The sequence below is a fragment of the Mesoplodon mirus genome (assembly GCF_964341445.2).
Source record: "Mesoplodon mirus genome assembly, chromosome: 4".
NCBI classification, from domain to species: domain Eukaryota; kingdom Metazoa; phylum Chordata; class Mammalia; order Artiodactyla; family Ziphiidae; genus Mesoplodon; species Mesoplodon mirus.
Genome location: NC_138979.1, coordinates 64,849,577 through 64,871,459, shown reverse-complemented (window position 1 = coordinate 64,871,459; position 21,883 = coordinate 64,849,577). Strand labels below are relative to the sequence as shown.

The window sequence follows — 21,883 nt, the reverse complement described above, 5'->3', positions numbered from 1 at the left end:
TCTGGGGGAACCATCTGCTTCCACACCCCAGGGGAGAGAGGCCTCTGGTCCTCTCAATCCCTCAGCTGCTTTCAGTCCATCTGATGCTGCCATTGCTTCTCACTGCCATGAGGTGTCACTGTTGAACATGGCCTGGTACAACCTAGCACTGATGCTCTTCCTCCCTGCCAGGTATATTGATGCCACACCCCCTAGAAAGGTGCCCCAGACGTGGACTCCCAAGGCCATACGTTCTTCGTGCTCTGCTCTTTCAGTCTCCATCCTCTGCCACCACCCATTTTACCATCTGGTTGTGGGAACACCACACCAGAGCTGGCTCTGGTGTCAATGTCCTGGGGACAGAACCATGTCTCTCTTCTCTCCCCAAGGACCTCCCCTTGGACAGGTCAAAACACAGAGCATCTGATTGGGCTCCCCATTTCTGAACAGTGAGCCTGGCTGCCTCAGTGACCCCATGGTGTTTTGGTCTACTTAGGGGGACTCCTCAGGGGATTCCCAGGTGCCCATGTTATGCCAGGGGAAGAATCTTCTGTATTCCAAGGTGATTTTTCTAGCACCTCTCACCCAAGGAAAGAGGGGAGACATAAAAGAATTTAGGCTGAATCTCTAGGAAAGCATCTTGCTGTATGACAGTTCTGTGTGGGCAGGGACCACATCGGATTCACATCGGGGTCCCCTGAGCCCATCCAGGCCTGGCACAGAGATCACTTTGGTGAGTGTTTGGGGATGCGTAAAGAGATGGCAGGAAAGGGAGAGGAGTGGCATGAGAAGCCTTTGTCCTAGGCCCTCTGCTCTGGGGACCCCAAGTGTGGGAGACCAGTTATGCTTTTACTGCAGAAGTGATGGATTCAGTGTGCCTCCCCCATCCCCTATTCCCCCGTCTCTCCTCAGGTCAGATTTATCCTGGGCCAGGAGGAGGTGAGGATGCAGACCCTGGCAGAGACACTGCTGAGCGACTCCATTCCCCACACTGTGGGGCTGACCGTGTCAGACAGCTGGGCCTTGTTGTCAGTCGATGGGCTCCTGAATGCCTCCGCCCAAGTCCAGCAGGCCCCCCTGGAGGTCCCCTACGGGCTCTTCCTGGGGGGCACCGGGAGCCTTGGCCTGCCCTACCTGAGCAGAGCCAGCCGACCCCTGCGGGGTTGCCTCCACACAGCTACCCTCAATGGCCGCAGCCTCCTTCGGCCACTGACCCCAGACGTGCCTGAGGGCTGTGCTGAGGAGTTCTCTGCCGGTGATGACGTGGCCATGGGCTTCTCTGGGCCCCACTCACTGGCTGCCTTCCCTTCCTGGGGCACTCGGGATGAAGGCACCCTGGAGTTTACACTCACCACGCGGAGCTGGCAGGCGCCCCTGGCCTTCCAGGCAGGGGGGCGGCATGGGGACTTCATCTACGTGGACATATTTGAGGGCCACCTGCGGGCCGTGGTGGAGAAGGGCCAGGGCACCGTATTGCTCCACAACAGCGTGCCTGTGGCTGATGGGCAGCCCCACGAGGTCAGTGTCCACATGGATGCTCACAGGCTGGAAATCTCCGTGGACCAGTACCCCACACGTACTTCCAACCGTGGGGTCCTTAGCTACCTAGAGCCACGAGGCAGTCTCCTCCTTGGGGGGCTGGATGCAGAGGGCTCTCGCCATCTCTGGGAACACCGCCTGGGCCTGGCTGTCAACGTCTCCCTGCGGGGCTGCCTGGAGGATCTCAGCATCAATGGGCAGAGATGGGGACTCCGGGAAGCCTTGCTGACTCGCAGCATGGAGGCCGGCTGCAGGCTGGAGGAGGACGAGGACGAGGAGGATGCCTACGGCCCATACGAAGCTTTCTCCACCCTGGCACCCGAGGCTTGGCCGGCCGTGGAGCTGCCTGAGCCCTGCACCCCTGAACCAGGGCTGCCTCCGATCTTCGCCAATTTCACCCAGCTGCTGACCATCCACCCGCTGGTGGTGGCTGAGGGCGGCACGGCCTGGCTGGAGTGGCGGCACGTGCAGCCCACGCTGGATCTGAGCGAGGCCGAGCTGCGCAAATCCCAGGTGCTGTTCAGCGTGAGCCGCAGGGCCCGCCACGGCGAGCTGGAGCTGGACATCCCGGGTGCCCAAGCACGGAAAATGTTCACTCTCCTGGACGTGGTGAACCGCAAGGCCCGCTTCGTCCACGATGGCTCCGAGGACACCTCTGACCAGCTGGTGCTCGAGGTGTCGGTGACAGCTCGGGGGCCCGTGCCCTCCTGCCTTCGGAGGGGCCAAACGTACATCCTGCCCATTCAGATAAACCCCGTCAACGACCCGCCCCGCGTCATCTTCCCGCAAGGCAGCCTCATGGTGATCCTGAAACACACTCAGAAGCTGCTGGGGCCGGAGGTCTTCCGGGCCGATGACCCAGACTCCGCCTGCGAGGGCCTCACCTTCCAGCTCCTTGGTGTCCCTGCCGGCCTCCCCGTGGAGCGCCAAGACCAGCCTGGGGAGCCAGCGACCGAGTTCTCCTGCCGGGAGCTGGATGCGGGCAGCCTAGTGTACGTCCACCGCGGCGGGCCCGCCCCGGACCTGACGTTCCGGGTCAGTGACGGGCTGCAAGCCAGCCCCCCGGTCACGCTGAAGGTGGTGGCCATCCAGCCGACCATTCAGGTCCGCCACAACACAGGGCTGCACCTGGCCCAGGGCTCCACTGCACCTGTCTTGCCCTCCAACCTGTCGGTTGAGACAAATGCTGTGGGGCAGGATGTGAACGTGCTGTTCCGACTCACGGGGGCCCTGCAGTTTGGGGAGCTGCAGAAGCAGGGGGCGGGCGGGGCAGAGGGCACCGAGTGGCAGGCCACACGGGCCTTCCACCAGCGGGACGTGGAGCAGGGCCGCGTGAGGTACCTGAGCACCGACCCGCAGCACCACGCCGAGGACACCGTGGAGAACGTGGCCCTGGAGGTGCAGGTGGGCCAGGAGACCCTGAGCAATCTGTCCTTCCCAGTGATAGTCCAGAGAGCCACCGTGTGGCTGCTGCGGCTGGAGCCTCTGCACCCACAGAACACCCAGCAGGAGGCCATCACCACAGCCCACCTGGAAGCCACCCTGGAGGAGGCAGGCCCGAGCCCCACCACCTTCCACTATGAGGTGGTTCAGGCCCCCAGGAAGGGTAATCTTCAGCTACAGGGCATGCGGCTGTCGGACGGTCAGAGCTTCACCCAGGATGACCTGCAGGCTGGCCGGTTGACTTATGGGGCCACAGCACGTGCCTCAGAGGCAATCGAGGACTCCTTCCGTTTCCGGGTCACAGCCCCGCCACACTTCTCCCCACTCTATACCTTCCCCATCCACATTGGTGGTGATCCGGACGCCCCTGTCCTCACCAACGTCCTCCTCTCGGTGCCTGAGGGCGGCCAGGGCATCCTCTCTGCTGATCACCTCTTTGTCAAGAGTCTCAACAGTGCCAGCTACCTCTATGAGGTCATGGAGCGGCCCCGCCACGGCAGATTGGTGTGGCAGGGGGCACAGGACAGTGTCACCATGGTGACATCCTTCACCAATGAGGACCTGCTGCACGGCCGGCTGGTCTACCAGCATGACGACTCTGAGACCACGGAAGATGACATTCCCTTTGTGGCTACCCGCCAGGGCGAGGGCAGTGGTGATGTGGCCTGGGAGGAGGTACGGGGTGTCTTCCGGGTGGCCATCCAACCCGTGAATGACCACGCCCCTGTGCAGACCATCAGCCGCGTCTTCCACGTGGCCCGCGGTGGGCAGCGGCTGCTGACCACCGACGACATGGCCTTCAGCGATGCTGACTCCGGCTTTGCTGATGCTCAGCTGGTGCTGACCCGCAAGGACCTCCTCTTCGGCAGCATCGTGGCTGTAGATGAGCCCACTCGGCCCATCTACCGCTTCACCCAGGAGGACCTCAGGAAGAGGCGGGTCCTGTTCATGCACTCGGGGGCCGACCGCGGCTGGATCCAGCTGCAGGTGTCCGATGGGCAGCACCAGGCCACAGCGCTGCTCGAAGTGCAGGCCTCGGAGCCCTACCTCCGTGTGGCCAACGGCTCCAGCCTTGTGGTCCCTCAAGGAGGCCAGGGCACCATCGACACAGCTGTGCTCCACCTGGACACCAACCTAGATATCCGCGGTGGGGATGAGGTCCACTACCATGTCACAGCCGGCCCACGCTGGGGGCAGCTGCTCCGGGGCGGCCAGCCAGTCACAACCTTCTCCCAGCAGGACCTGCTGGATGGGGCCATTCTCTACAGCCACAACGGCAGCCTCAGCCCCCGTGATACCCTGGGCTTCTCTGTGGAGGCAGGGCCTGTGCACACAGATGCCACCCTACAAGTGACCATTGCCCTAGAGGGGCCACTGGCCCCACTGCACCTGGTCCAGAACAAGAAGATCTATGTCTTCCAGGGGGAGGCAGCGGAGATCAGACGAGACCAGCTGGAGGTAAAGGGCTGAGGGCGTGAGCAGGGGTATGGGCCAGGTAAAGGGGATCTTTCCCTCCAGCCTTCATGCCATGCGTGCTTGGATGGTTTGGGATGTGCCTGTGGTGGCTTCTGGGCCAGTGTGTGTATGTGCCTTAGGTATGTAACTGTACATGTGCATGTTGGGTGCCTGAGGGTTTCTGGGGAGTTTATTGTACATACAGCTGCCTATGGGTTACGTGTTCCCCCACATGTCATGTGCACACATGTACATGCTGTGACCAACCATTCAAATTCCTGGGCCCACACAGACCATAGACTCTGATATGGAGCCTGAGAATCTGTATTCGAACAAGAGTAGGCTCTCTGGAGGGTTTTAACAGGTACAAACTTTAAGGACTATAGGCCTTGAAGACAGGCTTGGTTGCCCCCACCGCCCAGCTCCCATGTCCTCAGTTCTTTTTTTTTTTTCTTTTTAATATTTATTTATTTATTTTTATTTTTGGCTGCATCAGGTCTTAGTTGAGGCACGGAGGACCTTTGTTGCGGCTCGCGGGCTTAGTTGCCCCGAGGCATGTGGGATCTTAATTCCCCAACCAGGGATCAAACCCACGTCCTCTGCATTGGAAGGTGGATTCTTAACCACTGGACCACCAGAGAAGTTCCCCATGTCCTCAGTTCTTTCCCCAGACCTCAGGCCAGGCCTCAAGGTCTGGAGAGGGCTGCTGACCACCCAGGAACCTCACAGAGCAACCGCAGGCCATCCAGCAGACCCATTGCCTTGCTGTGCAACCTCACACCAGTTGCTTGCCCTCTCTGGGCCTTATTCTCTTACACTGCCAACTTCTGAGCCTCTTGTGGTTCTGGCTGTCTGGACTTTAGGGCAGACTGTGACTAAACATGTCTGGTGTTGGGAAGTCTTCTGCCGGGAGAAGGCAGCATTTGAGCCAGGCTTTGAAGAGTCTGGGATTTAACAGCAGAGAACGGGGGGACAGTATCCCAAGCAGAGGGACAGAACAGGAATGTGAGTTTGGGGGTGATGTATAGCCTTTATGGCTGGACCATCAGATGAGGGAGCACTTCCCTCCAAGCCCTAGACTGGACTAGGGTTTGCAAGCTGCCTGGGGCCTGTACTGTAGAAGTCTGTGTCGCTGAGAAGGATGGGGCGCCCTCTTGTGGCAGTAGCATGGCAGGGGCAGTCAGTGTGTGTGTGTGCGTGTGTGTGCGTGTGCGCGTGTATGTGCGTGTGTGCGACATATATGTGTCTCTGTCCACACATTTGTGTGTGGTGAGACTGTATGTCCGTGTCACTGAATCTGAGGATGTGTGATTGCGTACATCGCCGAGGGAGTGTGTACCTCAGAGGCTTCAACAGCCTCCTTCTGTGACCCCTCTCATAACCAGGCAGCCCAGGAGGCAGTGCCACCAGCAGACATTGTGTTCTCAGTGAAGACCCCACCAAGCTCTGGCCACCTGGTGATGTTGTCCCACAGCGCCACAGCAGCCGAGCTGCCCAGCCTGGACCCTGTGCACAGCTTCTCCCAGGAGGCGGTGGATGCGGGCAGGGTCCTGTACCTGCACTCCCGCCCTGAGGCCTGGAGCGATGTCTTCTCCCTGGATGTGTCCTCAGGCCTGGGTGCTCCCCTCGAGGGCGTCCACGTGGAGCTGGAGGTGCTGCCCGCTGCCATCCCACTAGAGGCGCTGAACTTCAGCGTCCCCGAGGGCGGCACCCGCACGCTGGCCCCTCCGCTGCTCCGCATCACTGGGCCCTACTTCCCCACGCTGCCGGGCCTTGACCTGCAGGTGCTGGAGCCACCCCAGCATGGGGTCCTGCAGAGAGAGGAAGGACCTCAAGACAGGACCCTCAGCACCTTCTCCTGGAGAGAGGTATGGTCAGGGAGGCCCAGGGTGCAGCCCAGCTCTGGGGGCAGAGTCTGGAGGTATGCACAGATAGGAGGCAGGAGCCCACATTTACAGAGCCCCTCATCTCATCCTCCCTCCCTGGCAGAGAGAGATGAATGTCCCCATTTCCTCCACTCCTTCATTCCTTCGCTCTGGGAGAAATGATTGTCCCCATTGCCACCTGCAGAAAGTGAAGCTCTGGAGGAGTCAATCTCCTCCTGCACCCAAAGGCAGGGCATGAAACGTGCTGGGCCTGAGACCCACCATGGGTCTCAGGCCTGCTGGGGCCTGACCCCTAGCCCTGGGCCTGCCTGCAGGTGGAACAGCAGCTGATTCTCTATGTGCATGACGGGAGCGAGACGCTGGCAGACAGTTTCGTCCTAGTGGCTAATGCCTCAGAGATGGACCGCCAGAGCCAGCCCGTGACCTTCACCATCACCATCCTGCCTGTCAACGACCAACCCCCCGTCCTCACCACAAACACAGGCCTGCAGGTGAGAGCATTCTAGGACCACCTCCCACCTCCCCTCCCAGAGAGAGGCCAGCACATAGCTCCCCCTCTGTGAGCCTCAGTTTCCTCCTCTGTAAAATGGGGATCCTACCACATGCCTCACTAGGTTATTGGGAAGAGAGAAGAGCGACTGCACTGAAAATAGAACACAGGTGTGGGGTTTTATTACTGGACACTTATAAGTGCAATAGACAGCCTTGTGAATGGACATGCTTGGTCCTGCTGTTCCCTGGACTCACCCTCAGCAGGAAGCTTTTTCCATGGCTCAGGACCAGGACTCCTGAAGAAAGCTCTTTCAGACCCCTAAGGGTGGATCCCAACTGCTCTCCACTCCCACCACCAGCAAGTGAAGGCCACCGCTTGGCTCGCCAATCCCCTGCCTCTTACACTACTGCAGAGTAGTGGTGCCCCCATCCAGCAGAGGTGGAAGTTGAGGCCCAGAAAGGTGACAAAACTTCTCCAGGGTCACAGTAGAAGTTACTGGTGGAACAGAAAGGGTGTGGCTTGACCAGGGCCACACAGCAGGGTAGCAAATGGGCAGGGCCTTGAATGCTGACTTCTAGAGTGTGGACTCTGGGTCAGCAGCAGCCATGGAAGGCTTCAAAAGAGGGCTGACTTGGGCTGTCTGTGACATGGGGCTCTGGGAATCTTTGCTGGTGTAGGATGTGCCTGTGGGGAGCAGCCCCGTGGTGGGGAGGCCAGCAGAGGTTAGGTTTCAGGCTAAGGGCTGCCCTGGAACCACAGTCAGATGGTGCTGTGTAGCACTTCAGCCACCAGGTGGTGCTGTCCACCGTGTTTGTGCCAGGAGCCCTGTGCTAAAGCCCGGCATCTGTGCCTTGCCGCTTTCTTTCCAGAGCTCTGGCTGAGCTCAGCCTTGGGCTAGGGGAATCCCAGGGGGCTCAGTTTTCCAGGTATGGGAGCCCCTACCCAGTACTGCTCATAAGTTGCTGACCCAGCAGGACCTGTAATAGGACCCTTGGAACAGGAACAGGATCCTGCCCTGCTCGCAGGTGGGAGGCTTGAGGGGGGCTCCCCTTCACTCTGAGCGTGGGGTGGGGCTGCCTGCCCCCAGGAAGCCTTCACCCACCTGCCTGGGGGCTCATGACTGCACTGGAAACACCTGGGCCCCCATCCCAGTGCTGCTTCAGTGCTGCAAGACAGTGGCCTCTCCAGCTCACCAAGCCTCCCACCCCATCCCTCACCAGGAAAGGGAGCCCATTTCTAAGTATCCTGGGCAGACAAAAATCACGATTCCCATCGTGTACCAGCCCCTGCCCAGACTCACCATGGAGGGTCTGAAGGGAGACCCCTGCCCTGCCAGTGGGCCACATTAAGCAGCACTTTGGGTCAGGGTTGGGGATCTCTGGGGAGGGCCTGAGAGCTGGGGTCTTCTTGGGGTTCATGAACTGGCCTTGACGGACAAGCAGGACTAGAACAGATAGAGAGCAGGGAGCCTGGGCGTGGGAGCCCTGGGCCAACAGGGGAATTTGAATGGGGTGGAGGGCGCTTTGTGCAGGGGAGCCCAGATGGCAGTGTGGTTGGAGCCCTGATGGTGGCCCCAGGGCCAGGGAGGAAAGAAGTGGGTAAGCTTGGTGGGGGCAGAACCTTTGCACGCTTGTACCCCCAGATGTGGGAGGGGGCCACTGTGCCCATCCCTCCGGAGGCCCTTAGGGGCACAGACAGCGACTCAGGCCCCGAGGACCTGGTCTACACCCTTGAGGAGCCCAGCAATGGACAGGTGGTGCTGCGGACAGCGCCGGGCGCCGAGGTCCACAGCTTCACCCAGGCCCAGCTCGACGGCGGGCTCGTGCTGTTCTCACACAGAGGTGGGTGCCGAGAGGTGGGGGTGCCCCAAGGATGGGCGCCGGCGTGGGCCAGCGAGACCCAACTCCACGCTTGTCCTAGGAGCCCCGGACGGAGGCTTCCTCTTCATCCTGTCTGATGGCGAGCATACTTCCACTGGACACTTCTTCCGGGTGACGGCCCAGAAGCAGCTGCTCCTCTCACTGGAGGGCAGCCGGACGCTGACCATCTGCCCAGGTGGGTGTGCCATGCCAGGGGCAGGCTGCCTCCCCAGCAGTCACAGGCCTTGCCCTGCCTCCTGGTCAGAGGCTGACAGTCCCCTTTTACCTCTCGCAGGGTCCATCCAGCCACTCAGCAGCCAGATCCTGAGAGCCAGTTCCAGCACAGGCATCGACCCCCACCACCTGTTCTACCGTGTGGTACGGGGGCCCCGGCTTGGCCGGCTATTCCACACCCAGCAGGGCAGCACCGGGGAGGCCCTGGGGAACTTCACTCAGGCAGAGGTAAGGACCACTCTCTACAGCCACCGCTTAGACTCCATCCAGCCTCAAGTGGCCCACTCTGCCCCTGGACACACATGTAGACACGGGTACCAGCTCCAGCCTCGTTGGCAGCCACTCCCTGGGCCTGCCATGGTCCAGGTTCTGCATGCCCCGCCCTCCAGGAGCTACCAGGCTGGTAGGGCAGATGGGGCTTAGTGTTCCAGGGGGAGGAAGAAGGATGCGGGAAGTCAGGGCTATAGGGTCCCAGGGCAGGGATCAGGTTCTGGGGCTTGGCTTCCAGAAGGAACTGCAGTTGGACCCTAGGGGGCTGGAAAAGGCACACTGCATAGGGGACCCTAGACAATCCAGTGGCTGGTGAGGGGCAGTGTTTGATCTGGAGGGAATAGAGTTTGAGATAAAGGCAGTTGTTGGGCTTGTGGGCAGAGGTGTGAGCCTGGGGCTCAGGTCAAGAGCCAGCAAGAAGCAGAGTGGGTCCTGAAAGCAGACGAGTGGACAGAAGCAGCTGAGTAAGTCAAGTTGGGAGTGAAGCTGCCATCCATCCATCATGGCGGCTTCAGGACACAGCTATCCCAGAGCACAGCAGAGGCCACCAGTGGAAACTAGAACTCTCAGCCATGGGAAGAGGCAGACCGCTAGGCTGCCTCTGCTGGGGTCACAGAGCTCTCTGTGCTAACTGTACCAGTGGGGCCAGCAGCCATCACTTAGATTAAGGCCCCTTCTAAGTGCAGGAGGTACCAAGCATTCCAGGGCAGCCTTGGTTCTCCCTGAAGGCGGAGTGGGGCGGGGGTGGTCTTTCAGGCATGGGGAAGGAGGTAACTTTAACGAGGGTGGGAAGATTTCTCAGGTCGCTGACATCACCATCCCCCAGGCCTGGGTTCTCTGTTCTCCCAGCTTCTGCCATGGCTCCCTTCCTGCCCCTCCCCATAATGAAATATTGAGCAGGCTGCAGCAGCTGTGCACCCTGAATCCGTGGCAGGTTTTGTCATCGGATGCCCAGGAAGGGGGAGGGAACAGGATGAGCCCTTCAGGCCCCTCCCCCACCCTGCTGTGCTTCCCTCACACCCCAGCAATCTGAAGGACTGAATTGAATGGCCACCAGGGGGCCAGGCTGGCAGCGCCACCCAGGGAAGCTGGGAGGAGGCTTCGTGGCAGACACACACACACACCCTTGGAGAAGTGGGCAGGGCAGGACTGGGTGGTATCTGACAGTGCCACTGTGCCACAATACTCTGAGCTGGGTAGGGCAGGGACCAGGTGTCTCCATTTTACAGATAAGGAAACTGAGGCTCACGAAGGTCAGGTGACTCTATTTAGAGCCCACGGCTAGTAAGAAGCAAAACCGGGGCTATGCCTTCGGACTGCTAGTCCAAGATTCTTTGACCAAAGGACACTACTGATTCCCAGAGGTCAGGGACCCCTCCCCACCTTGCCTGTGACTTACTTCATCCCCAGCCAGACACCTCCCACCCACAAGTAGCTCCTGTACCCAGGCATCCAGGCTCTCACCCCCACTCCTGAGGGTCTCCGTTTCCTTCCTGCCCACCCGTCAGCCTGAGCCAGAGGTTACAGCTGGCAGTCCTTGCGGGCCACAGCTGGCCCACAGATGTGTTTTATTTGGCCTGCACGTGCATTTAATATTTTAAAATTAGGGGATCTCACACACACCAAAAAAAACCAAAACCCTGGTTTCCGTTTCTTAAAAGACCTGTGTTCCCTCTTCCAGCCGTCAGCTGAAGAGCAGCTACCCCTGTGACTGGGCTCGGCTCCCCACTTCACCACAACCCCGCTGCTCCTAGAATCTCCTGCACACTGTGACCCCAGTCGGCTTCCATCTCACTATTGCATAAGTCTTGTTTTTCTGAGAGAAGGAAAATAGTTCCCTGTGTCTCCTAAAAGGGGAAAACAGAAGATAAGCCAAGAGGACACATTGGGATTAGAAGGGGGAGGGAATGGATTTCTTGATGGCAGTGGAGACTGTTCCTTGGTGTTTAACAGCAGACGGCCCCTAGAGAACAGTGGGTGTGGCTGGAGTGGAGTTGCCATGGGGGGAGTTGGAGGAGGTGAGGTCATGGGTAAGGGGGTCACATGGGGTCTTTGAAGCCAAATGGTGGTGAGCCATTGCACTGTCTGAGCAAGAGAGACAGAACCTGACCTACGTTTTTAAAGACTCACTCTGACTTTTGCATTAAGGACAAACTGTAGAGGGGAGTGGAGCAGGGGCCAAAGCCAGGACACAGTTAAGAGGCTCTTGTGGTAATCCAGGCCAGAGATGATGGTGTGTGAGAGGAGGAGAGGAATCAGGGGTGACTCCAGGGTGTGGGGCCTGAGCCACGGGAAGAACAGAGCTGTGCCCCCTGGGGTGGGAAGGCTGGGAGAGGTGGGGCAGGTCAGGGATTGTCTGGGACATGCTGAGTTTGAGATGTCCCTCAGACATCCTCGAGGAGCTGCCCAGGAAGCAGGTGGCTACGAGCCTGGAGTTCAGGAGACCACAGCCCTGGCTGGAGATACAAATAAGGGGGTCATCTCATGGCTGGCATTTGAGGACGTGAGACCCACCAAGAGCACATGGGCAGTGCCTGTAGATAGAGTCTCAAGGCCAAGTCACAGACATTGCAGAGAAGGGGAGGGACCAGCCAGAGCATCTGTGAAGAAGCGACTAGTGAGGTTGGAGGAAAACCAAGGGAGCAGAACTTCCTGGAAGCCATCGGGTGGGCTGGGGGAAGGAATGCTCAGTTGTGTCCAGTGCCTCTGAGAACCAGCCACTGGGTCCAGCAACACAGAGGCCATTGTGCCCTTGGTGACAACAGGAGTGGAAGCCTGGGTGGAGTGCACTCGAGACGGCATGGGGGAGAGTATAGACTATTCTTTTTGGACTTTTGCTGCAAAGAAGAGCAAAAGTGTGGGTGGTGGGACAGCAAATGTTGGTGTAAAAAGTGAAGTCAAGAGAAGTTTCTTCTTTTATTTTTTTTTGCGGCACGCGGGCCTCTCACTGTTGTGGCCTCTCCCGTTGCGGAGCACAGGCTCCGGATGCGCAGGCTCAGCGGCCATGGCTCACGGGCCCAGCCGCTCCGCGGCATGTGGGATCTTCCCGGACCGGGGCACGAACCCGTGTCCCCTGCATCGGCAGGCAGACTCTCAACCACTGCGCCACCAGGGAAGCCCTAGAAGTTTCTTCTTTACGGTGGGCGGATAGCATAGTTGCGTAATGATGGGAATAATCCGTTTGGGGGGAAATTGATGCCATGGGAGAAAGACAGGAGATGGTAGAAGCAGTGTCTTCAGTAAGGAAGAGGGTAAGGGATTTCATGCAAAAGAGGAAAGACCTGTTGTCGAGAGAAGCACAGATAGAGCATTGCTTTTCCCAGGGGCTCAGAGGTTTGAGGTGACTTGCCCAAGGTGGCAGAGCTGGGATTTGACACAGGCATCTGACTCTAGAGCCTGGCTCTTCACTGTCATGTGACTGTTTTCTGGCGACCCACTGAGTTGGTGAGGGAGAGCATGGGCTACAGACATAGAGCAAGGCACAGTGGGGAGATCCTCCAGGGAGGCTGGGCTCCGAGGGGCTGTCAGGGAGGCCCAAGCGCCCAGTGCTCCTGGGCACCATGGGCTGGACCTGCCTCTCCTCCCAGTAATGGGCTCTCCCCGCAGGTATATGCTGGGAATGTTCTGTATGAGCACGAGATGCCCCCCGAGCCCTTCTGGGAGGCCCATGACGCCCTGGAGCTCCGGCTGTCCTCACCGCCTGCCCCCGACGTGGCCGCCACCCTTGCTGTGACTGTGTCTTTTGAAGCTACCTGTCCCCAGCGCCCCAGCCGCCTCTGGAAGAACAAAGGTGAACAACATGGTGGGATGGCAACGTTGGGGGGGGGCGGGGGGCGGACACTGGGAGAGACCCAGATAGGAGGGGACACAAGGCCAAGGTCAACAGCTCATGTCAACTCCCAGGACCTGGTAAATTATAGGGAGGGTGGGCAGGTGGGGAGGCTTTGAGGTCAGAAGGAGGGACACGATCCTGGTCGTCCTGGGATCCTGAGCCCCAACCTGGGGTACCTGGTCTGAGGGGGGAGGGACAAACCTGGCCTTGGGGACCCTGGTCTGAGGGCCCATGGCTCTCCCCTCAGTGGACGGGACCTTCATAGCCTGTGTCCCACCCCCAGGTCTCTGGGTCTCGGAAGGCCAGCGGGCCGAAATCACCACAGCCTCCCTCGATGCCTCCAACTTCCTGGCCAGCATTCCGGCCCCCCAGCGCTCGGAGCATGATGTGCTCTTCCAGATCACACGGTTCCCCCAGCGGGGCCAGCTGTTGGTGTCTGAGGAGCCCCTCCACACCGGGCGGCCCCACTTCCTGCAGTCTGACCTGGCCGCAGGGCAGCTGGTGTACACCCATGGCGGCGGGGGCACCCAGCAGGATGACTTCCACTTTCGTGCCCACCTCCAGGGGCCCGCAGGGGCCTCCGTGGTGGGACCCCAAACCTCAGAGGCTTTCGCCATCACAGTGCGGGATGTGAATGAGCGGCCGCCTCAGCCGCAGACCTCCATCCCGCTCCGGCTCACCCGGGGCTCCCGCAGCCCCATCTCCCGGGCCCAGCTGAGCGTGGTGGACCCAGACTCGGCTCCGGGGGAGATCGAATACAAGGTGCAGCGGGCCCCCCACAACGGCTTCCTGAGCCTGGCAGGGGCCAGCCCGGGGCCTGTGACCTGCTTCACCCAGGCCGACGTGGATGCAGGGCGGCTGGCCTTTGTGGCCAATGGGAGCAGCGTGGTGGGCACCTTCCAGCTGAGTGTGTCTGATGGGGCCAGCCCGCCCCTGCCCATGTCCCTGGCCGTGGACGTCTTGCCCTCGGCCATTGAGGTGCAGCTGCGGGCACCCCTAGAGGTGCCCCAAGCTTTAGGGCGCTCCTCCCTGAGCCGGCAGCAGCTCCGGGTGGTTTCCGATCGGGAGGAGGCAGACGCAGCTTACCGCCTCACCCAGGGGCCCCGGCATGGGCATCTCCTGGTGCGCGGGCAGCCTGCCACAGCCTTCAGCCAGTTCCAGGTAGACCAGGGCGAAGTGGTCTTTGCTTTCACCAGCTTCTCCTCCTCTCACGACCAATTCAGCATCCTGGCACTGGCCAGGGGTGTCAACGCATCCGCCACGGTGAATGTCACCGTGAGGGCTCTGCTGCATGTGTGGACAGGTGGGCCGTGGCCCCAGGGTGCCACCCTACGCCTGGACCCCACAGTCTTAGATGCGGGCGAGCTGGCCAACCGCACGGGCAGTGTGCCGCGTTTCCGGCTCCTGGCGGGACCCCGGCACGGCCGCGTGGTCCGCGTGCCCCGGGCCAGGACAGAGCCCAGGGGCGGCCAGCTTGTGGAGCAGTTCACCCAGCAGGACCTTGAGGACGGGAGGCTGGGGCTGGAGGTGGGCAGGCCGGAGGGTAGCTCTCCTGGACCTGCAGGCGACAGTCTCACTCTGGAGCTGTGGGCCAGGGGTGTCCCTCCTGCCGTGGCCTCACTGGACTTTGCCACGGAGCCTTACAACGCAGCCCGGCCCTACAGAGTGACCCTGCTCAGTCTGCCTGCTCGGACAGAAGCAGGGGAGCCAGGGAGCAGCACCCCCACTGGTGAGCCAGGCCTGGCGGCCTCCAGCCCCGCGCCCACCGTGGCCAGGGGGCACTTCCTGGGCTTCCTCGAGGCCAACATGTTCAGCATCATCGTCCCCGTCTGCCTGGTCCTCCTGCTTCTGGCACTCATCGTGCCTCTGCTCTTCTACCTCCGCAAACGCAACAAGACGGGCAAGCACAGCGTCCAGGTGCTGACTGCCAAGCCCCGAAATGGCCTGGCTGGCGACACAGAGACCTTCCGCAAGGTGGAGCCGGGCCAGGCCATCCCCCTCACAGCGGTGCCTGGCCAGGGGGCTCCGCCGGGGGGGCAGCCTGACCCAGAGCTGCTGCAGTTCTGCCGGACATCCAACCCTGCTCTCAAGAACGGCCAGTACTGGGTGTGAGGCCTGGCCTGGGCCCAGATGCTGATGGGGCCAGGGACAGGCTTCCTCAGGCCCCGGCCCCATTGCTCCCATGCCCTGGTGCTGTCTGAGTATCCCCAGAGCCAGAGAGCCCTGGGGACGCCAGGGGTGGAGGGTGCTGCGAGGAAGCCCCAGGGGTCCAGGACCAAGTGGAGTCAAGAGCTGTAACCTCCCCAGCTCGCTCTGAGCCAGGAGAACTGCAAGGGGCCAAGGGCAGAGGCAGGCTTGGAGTCAGTCCCCTGCCCTGGAGCTAGTGTGGGCTGTCAAAACCAGAGCCACTTCCTATATGGTCAGGACTCTGGGTCCTGGGTCTGTGACCTTGGGTAAGTCACACCTGACCCAGGCTGCTAAGAAGGCAAGGAGAAGAAAGGGAAGGGAGGGACAGATGGGGATTCTTGGCTTTTCCACTCCAAGCCAGGCCTCCCCTCATCTCTGCCCCAGAGCTGAGAGGAAAACTTTTTCCCTTGGTTTTTTAGGGAGATGGTATTTCCTGGAGCAGAGGGCAGGAGGAGAGAGTCCTCCCACTCTCTAGAAGGCATAAGCCAGTGGAATAATGTATCCAGGGTGTAAGGTGGGTGGGTTGCTCTGGGATGGGTTTATTTAAGGGGCATTGCAAGGAAGCTATTTAGCATGGTGCTGAGCTAGCCCAGACTGGTGGAGCCCCTGGGGTGAGAAACAGAGGAGGGTCTGAGGCCAGCTCATTCCCAGGGCCCCACCTTGATGGGCTGATGGCTAGACAAGCATGGGTCTGTGGCCCCAGAGTGGGCTGGGCTGGGGAGCGTGCAGGGTCTCAGGCCATGGGCCCCTGCGGTGCCTGTGCTCCCCTGAGGACTGGGGCGGGTACTTGGGGGCACTCGGCTCCATGGGGCCTGGATAAACGGTGCTTCTGGATAAGAGGTTCTGGACAGCTGTGTGTTGTTTGTCTGACCATGCACTGGGCCCTTGGCCACACTAGCCTGCACTCCACCAGTGTAGGCCATCCCGCCAGACCTCAGCCACCAGGAGAGATGGGGCCCGAATTCCCACTTGTGGCCACACTGCGCGGCTTGCAGGATCTCAGTTCCCTGACCAGGGATTGAAACCGGGCCACGGCAGTGAAAGCCTGGAATCCTAACCACTAGGCCACCAGGGTCTGTTCCTCTCCATTCATCTCTCAAGAGGTTGGAGCAGCAAAGATGAGGAGAGAGGGGGACTTGGGGATCCCAAGGCTGGGGGCAGAGGGGGACCACCGGAGGTGCGTTCCCTCAGCTCCCTGGAGATTTTCACAAGGAAGATTTCTGCTGGTCTTTACCCTTCCAACAAGAGGACCAAGAGTGCTGCTTCTCAAAGGCAGAGCAAGCAGCAAGGGTTCTGAAAAGTCAGCTGTCCCTGTACATGGCCCAAGAGTCCATCATGTGGTCAGCGATGGATCTGAGACACAGCATCCTCAGAAGGCCCTCGATGAGTTGCTGAGGAGCCACCACTCTCTGGTCCTTTCCCTCTAGAGGGTTTCCCAGGGTCGTGGGCAATGGAGACAGATTCTGGGTCCCAGGGAATACCCCAAGCCCTGGAAGCAGGTTGAAGTCCTCAGAAGAAAAACAGCAGGAGAGCTGTCTGAGCTCTGGGGGGAGGTGGGAGGGAGTTGCTGGGGCCTGAGCACAGCTGCATTGGGGGTGGAGAGCACCGGCCAGGCTTCGGCAGCTGAGCAGCATCACCTATTCCTTGTGCTCAACATCTGTAACACCTGAACCAAGAGTTAGGGCAAGAGAGAAGATTCTCTCTCCCCACGGTGCTGCCCCTGGACCACCCCTCCCCACAATGCCTTTTGCATTTCAGCATCCAGCCTCCTAGAGCCTCCCCCACTCTCAGAAGTTTCGGGGAGGAAACCCAGAATCCTGGTAGATCACTGCTGGAAGGGCCCCCAGAGAACCAAGAGGGGACTGAGAAAGAGGAGAAGAGGCTTGTCCAGAGTCTTGCACAGCAAGGCAACCATAGAGTAGGCCAGACCCCTGAGGCCCAGCCAACTCCTGTTGCCACACTGAAAGCCTCCCCCTCGTGGAAGGTGGCCAGGACCTGTAATTGGGGGGTTCTGCAGAGATCCCTCCATACCCAGGGCTCATGATCCTGGCCCCAGCTTCCTTTTCAAGCCTGGTCTCTCCAGCACACCCCAGGCCAAGCCTCATCCAGAGGCCCTGCCAAGCACGTCTCCACGCCACACCCCACACTCTGCCCAGCTTCTCCCGGGAGCTCAAGGCTGCATCCTCAGGGCCCTGATATCTGGGGCCAGTCTCCACCCAGGGCGACGACCAGTTTCCCTGGGAGTGTAAGCCGAGAAGAGGGTGACAGACCTGCCAGGCAGGATCTGGCCTCAGCTCAGGTTTCTCCAGAGGCCTGATGATACCCTCTCTGTTCACATGGCCTGGCCTGGCCTGCTCCCAGTGAGCTGGCACAGGCTGACACTGATCCGGCCCCCCAAGCCTGGGCTGGACACTGGGCAGGACCTGGGAGAGTGTCTTTCACTGGGACACCAACCTCGGAACCCATTCTAAATGTGGGACCTCAATTTATTAGGTAAATCCCTTGCAGGTTTCAGATATACAACCCAGGCTTAAGGAGGTTGCTACCCACCTTACAAAATAACTCACCATTCGTTCCTTTAAGGAGCTGGTTCCTCCCAGGCACTGAGGATAGGAGCCAACCTGTGCACAAGTGCTCAGGAATGTCCAGGAACCTCTGACACTCTTACACACACACACACACACAAACACAATGTGCACTTGTGCTCACAGCTATGCACTTTCAGACCTTCAGAAACACAGCACAGAGATAAATACTCTCCTATGTAATTCATATGCACACACACACAGGTGCACATACAAACTTCAGAGTTAAGTGCTCCTTGCCTATGGCCCTCCCACAGTCCCAGGAGCTGGCCACGTTGAGCCAAGGGCCAGGATGTCCTGCCCATCACCAGACCCAAGTTGACATCAGCAGAGCTGGGAAGTGACCCCACATTAAGAAGGATGGTGAAGGGGGTGTGGGGAACAGAGTAGGGGTTGCCAGAGGAGCCCAGATCCCCAGGTCCCCAGCTTGGAAACCCTGCCCACCAGCCTCAATGGTTTAGCCTCTTGGGTGCTAAAGATGGGGTTCCTTTTGAGCCCCTCTCCTCATGCTATGAGCTGGCCCTTTAAGTGGAGTTGCTATGTCAGCTGTGGAACCCATAGAGCTGGAACCATTGTCCTCCAATAGGAAGCAAGAGAAATGGTCCTCCTCCTCCTCCTCCCCCCACAACCAACCACTCCTGACCAGTGGGAACTGCCAGGGGTGCTAGCATCTTCCTCTGGGCCCTGAAGATTCCAGATTTTAAATGGATAGAGGTACCTGGGCAGCCCCCCCAGAATTCTCTCTTTGGGTCTCCTGTTTTTTGGGGGGAGTTTGGGGTTTTTTTGCTGTCAGTGGCTTTTATTGGAGTTGGGCATGGTTCCTGCCCTCATGGGGCTCACAGTCTGGTGGGAGGGATGGGTGTGCAGACAGGAAGTTATGACACAGGGCAGTTTGGCATGGAGCAAGCATTGGGCCCTGTGTGAGCAGCTGTCCCTCCTCTTATCCAAGAGGAACACGGGGAGTTCACGCAGCGCCGTCAGTAATCTAACCACCATCATAACACAGCCGCCCTTCCTGAGGGCTCCTCCGGCCGGGCACCACACCTTTGGTCACCGGGTCCTGATGCTGTTGCCACTGGATGTGTGAGGGGTATACGTAGCATCCAGGCTATCCTCCGAGGGGTGCTGCAGCACCTGGGGTTGGCAGCAGTGGGGAGCTCATCCTGCCAGGGGCCGAGGAGTCAGAGTTTGCAGAACTTGGAGGCCACACTGTGCTCGCTGGAGAGATGGGGTACACGGATGATGTTCACAAGTGAGGGAGCCCCGGCAAGTGAGTGGAGCCAAGATGGAGGCCAGACGTGCTGGACCCCTCTCTCTACAGCCCCTGTCCCATCCTAGGTCCTCTCATAGTTTATGCCATCCTTGGGTAGTTACTGCTAGAATTAGTCAGGCATTTTTGGCAAGGGCATTTGGTGCCAAAAATGCTGTGGGAGATGCAGATAGAAATTTACCTGGCCCTTCCTGAAGAACCCCAGACATGCCAATGAGTAACTACCACACTATGTATGCCCTAACCCAGTGGCATGAGCTAGCTGGTGCGGGGAAGCCCAGAGTAGGAGGGCAGCTGGCTCTGGCCGTTTCCTTCTCTCCTTACAGAGTGTCGGGCCTTTCCGTGGAAGAAGCAGCAGGGGCTAATGTCAAGCATGACCAACCTACCTCCTGCTCACATTTCCATTCTCAGTGCAATGAGGTACAGCAATGAGATAGCCGCTGTCCTCATAAAACATGCCAACTCCTCAGAGAGCCCCCTGTGGCCACCAGGATAACTGGTGGGTTGTGCTTCACATTTCAGATGTCCTAAGAGCCCCTAAAGACGGAAGCAGCCCTTGGTTAAGTCAACCAGTGGCCAAGAAGGAATTTTCTCCCCAAACGCAGCCTCAGCTGGGAGCTGGAAGAGCTCCCCGGGTCCCCAGCACGGCAACTACCAGCTCTGGTAGCCCAGAGCCTAGAGCTAAACCCAAGGCTTCCTTCTGATGCCTTGTAAGTTCACAGAGGGCTCAAGTGTCAGTCCTGAAGCCCAGATTAGATGGGTTGTCTAAGTCCTTGAAGCAGAGGAGGGTGAGGCCGGCAGCCAGTCCGATCCAGTGGGCAGGGTCTGCAGGGAGTTGTCCACTCCCATCCTTACCTCCCAAAGACAGGTCCCTGGACAGTGCAGCAGCTCCCTGCACCCTGCCTTCTGCAATCCAGCTGGTCCTTCCCTCCCTGGCCCCTCCCTGCCTGCAGAGGGAGGGACTAAGGGAGGTGTCCAGCCAAGGTCACTAGTCAGTGCATTGGGTCTCCCCCAGGGCTGAGCAGCAGCAGCCAGCAGAGGAGTGGAGAAGCTGCTGTCTGGCCCAGGCCTGATAAAGAAGGGAAGATGGGCCTCCCAGAGCTCTCTATCCTGCAGAGGGTGGGGAGCAAGAGAGGCTGGATGGAGGCTGCCAAGCTGTCCCTTCTGCCCCCCAAAACACACGCTGGCTGTGACCCCCAGCCTATGTGCCTCCCTGGTACTGGGAGTGCCTTTGGGGCACCCAACTTCCCTCCCCTCCAAGGTTGCTGAGGCCCCCAAGCCTGGCGAAGGCCTCAGCCCTCTGCACCTGGTAATAAACATAGTTCAATACTGTGTGCTCCCTTGGGGCAGTGTCCAGCCGGCCCGGTGCTAGTAGGCATGGAGGGATGATTGGGAAACATCTATTGCCAGAATGTAGCCCCTTCCTTCCCGCAGGCCCAGAAGGTCTCTAACCACCAGTCCCACCCAGACTTCCTTTGCCGGCTTCCCTCATCCCCTAGGAGGGCAGGCGAGGCTCCGTACTGCTGCTCTGGCCCCCATCCAGGGCCCAGGCAGGCATTACGTTTCTAAGGATCCTGTTTGACTCTGTCCCTCCTCACTTCTCTGTCTCTCCACACCCACCCATGGCTCCCTCCCATCCAGACACCTGGGGTCTATCTGCTCCGAACCCCATGGGCAGAACATTTTGACCACATCACATGTGGAAGCCCACCACAGATAGAGTCAAAGTGGATTAAATAGGGCAGGAGTGGGGAGACCACCCAGAACCCCTCTTACTCAGCCTCTCCCTGCTCCTCCAGCCCCTTCTCAGAACCCCCTGTGCCAGCTGGTTTAACCACGTGAACCCAGCCTCTATGGGCAAGGAATAGAGCAGAGCCAAGGGTGGCCCCCCTCTCCCCTACCCACAGGACCCCCCTTGCATTCAACTTGGGAGCTCGGAGTCCCAACCTTAGAGGAGTGACTTGCCACCATCACACAGCAATTTACTGGCAGAGCTGGGCCTCCTGGAGGCTCAGAACCCCTCCAGATGCCAAGGATGCATCTCTCAGCAGTGGGATTCCTGGCACCCAGAAAGGCATCGGGGCAAGTGCAGGTGGGCCAGGGCTACCAGACATACTGGCTGGGACAGAGACCTCCAAGAACCAGAGAGCGGCAGGGGCAACCCTGCCAGGTCTTGTTGGGGAAGGCAGAGCCTGTTATAAAGGGCTGTTGAGCAAGCAGGAAGGTAGGTGAGGCTGGCAGAGACTGGGCACTCCTGGAAGGTGGTGACTCAGGCCGGAAGGGCCCTTTCTGAGTCAGCCCTGCTAAAAGGTTGCCTTGTGGGGGTGGCACCTGGACAGGTGGCTGGGGCAGGGCCTGGGGACTCCAAGAAGTTTCCAGGTCTCAGCACCTTAGCCCTTGCGCCCCATGATCTTCCCTGAGAACCTCAGAGTCTGGGGACAGAACACATGAACTGAAGGAGGGAGGGCAGAGGCCATGAGTGCGTCTGCCCAATTAACTTGTACAAGTCCACCCACCTGTTCGAACTCATGATGGGATAATTGACCCTAGAGAGGATGGAGCCAAGCCTGGGGGAGCAGGCTGCCTGCTTTCTGCCTAGAGCCCCACTTCTTCATTTCTACCCCATTTCCTGTCCCTACCGGCAACCATGGGATGTGGCTAGCTAGAGGCCCAGGCCAGCGCCCACTCCTCTGCCTGAGTTAGGACCTATCAAAACAGAGCAACTGGACTTCCCTGGTGGCGCAGTGGTTAAGAATCTGCCTGCCAATGCAGGCGACACGGATTCGAGCCCTGGTCCAGGAAGATCCCACATGCTGCAGAGCAACTAAGCCCGTGCGCCACAACTACTGAG

General features: G+C 59.5%; 1 protein-coding gene across 1 annotated transcript in view; it reads left to right on the top strand.

Moving 5' to 3' along the window:
* Positions 1-16,016, top strand: part of CSPG4 (chondroitin sulfate proteoglycan 4) — a 36,393-nt gene extending 20,377 nt beyond the window's left edge. The window contains exons 3-10 of the mRNA XM_082618092.1: positions 892-4,419; positions 5,802-6,284; positions 6,617-6,793; positions 8,438-8,636; positions 8,716-8,850; positions 8,950-9,116; positions 12,765-12,948; positions 13,274-16,016. Of these exons, the coding sequence (XP_082474218.1) occupies positions 892-4,419; positions 5,802-6,284; positions 6,617-6,793; positions 8,438-8,636; positions 8,716-8,850; positions 8,950-9,116; positions 12,765-12,948; positions 13,274-15,102 (6,702 nt within the window). The 3' untranslated portion in view covers positions 15,103-16,016. The remainder of the gene's footprint in view (positions 1-891; positions 4,420-5,801; positions 6,285-6,616; positions 6,794-8,437; positions 8,637-8,715; positions 8,851-8,949; positions 9,117-12,764; positions 12,949-13,273) is intronic.
* Positions 16,017-21,883: the final 5,867 nt, after the last annotated feature.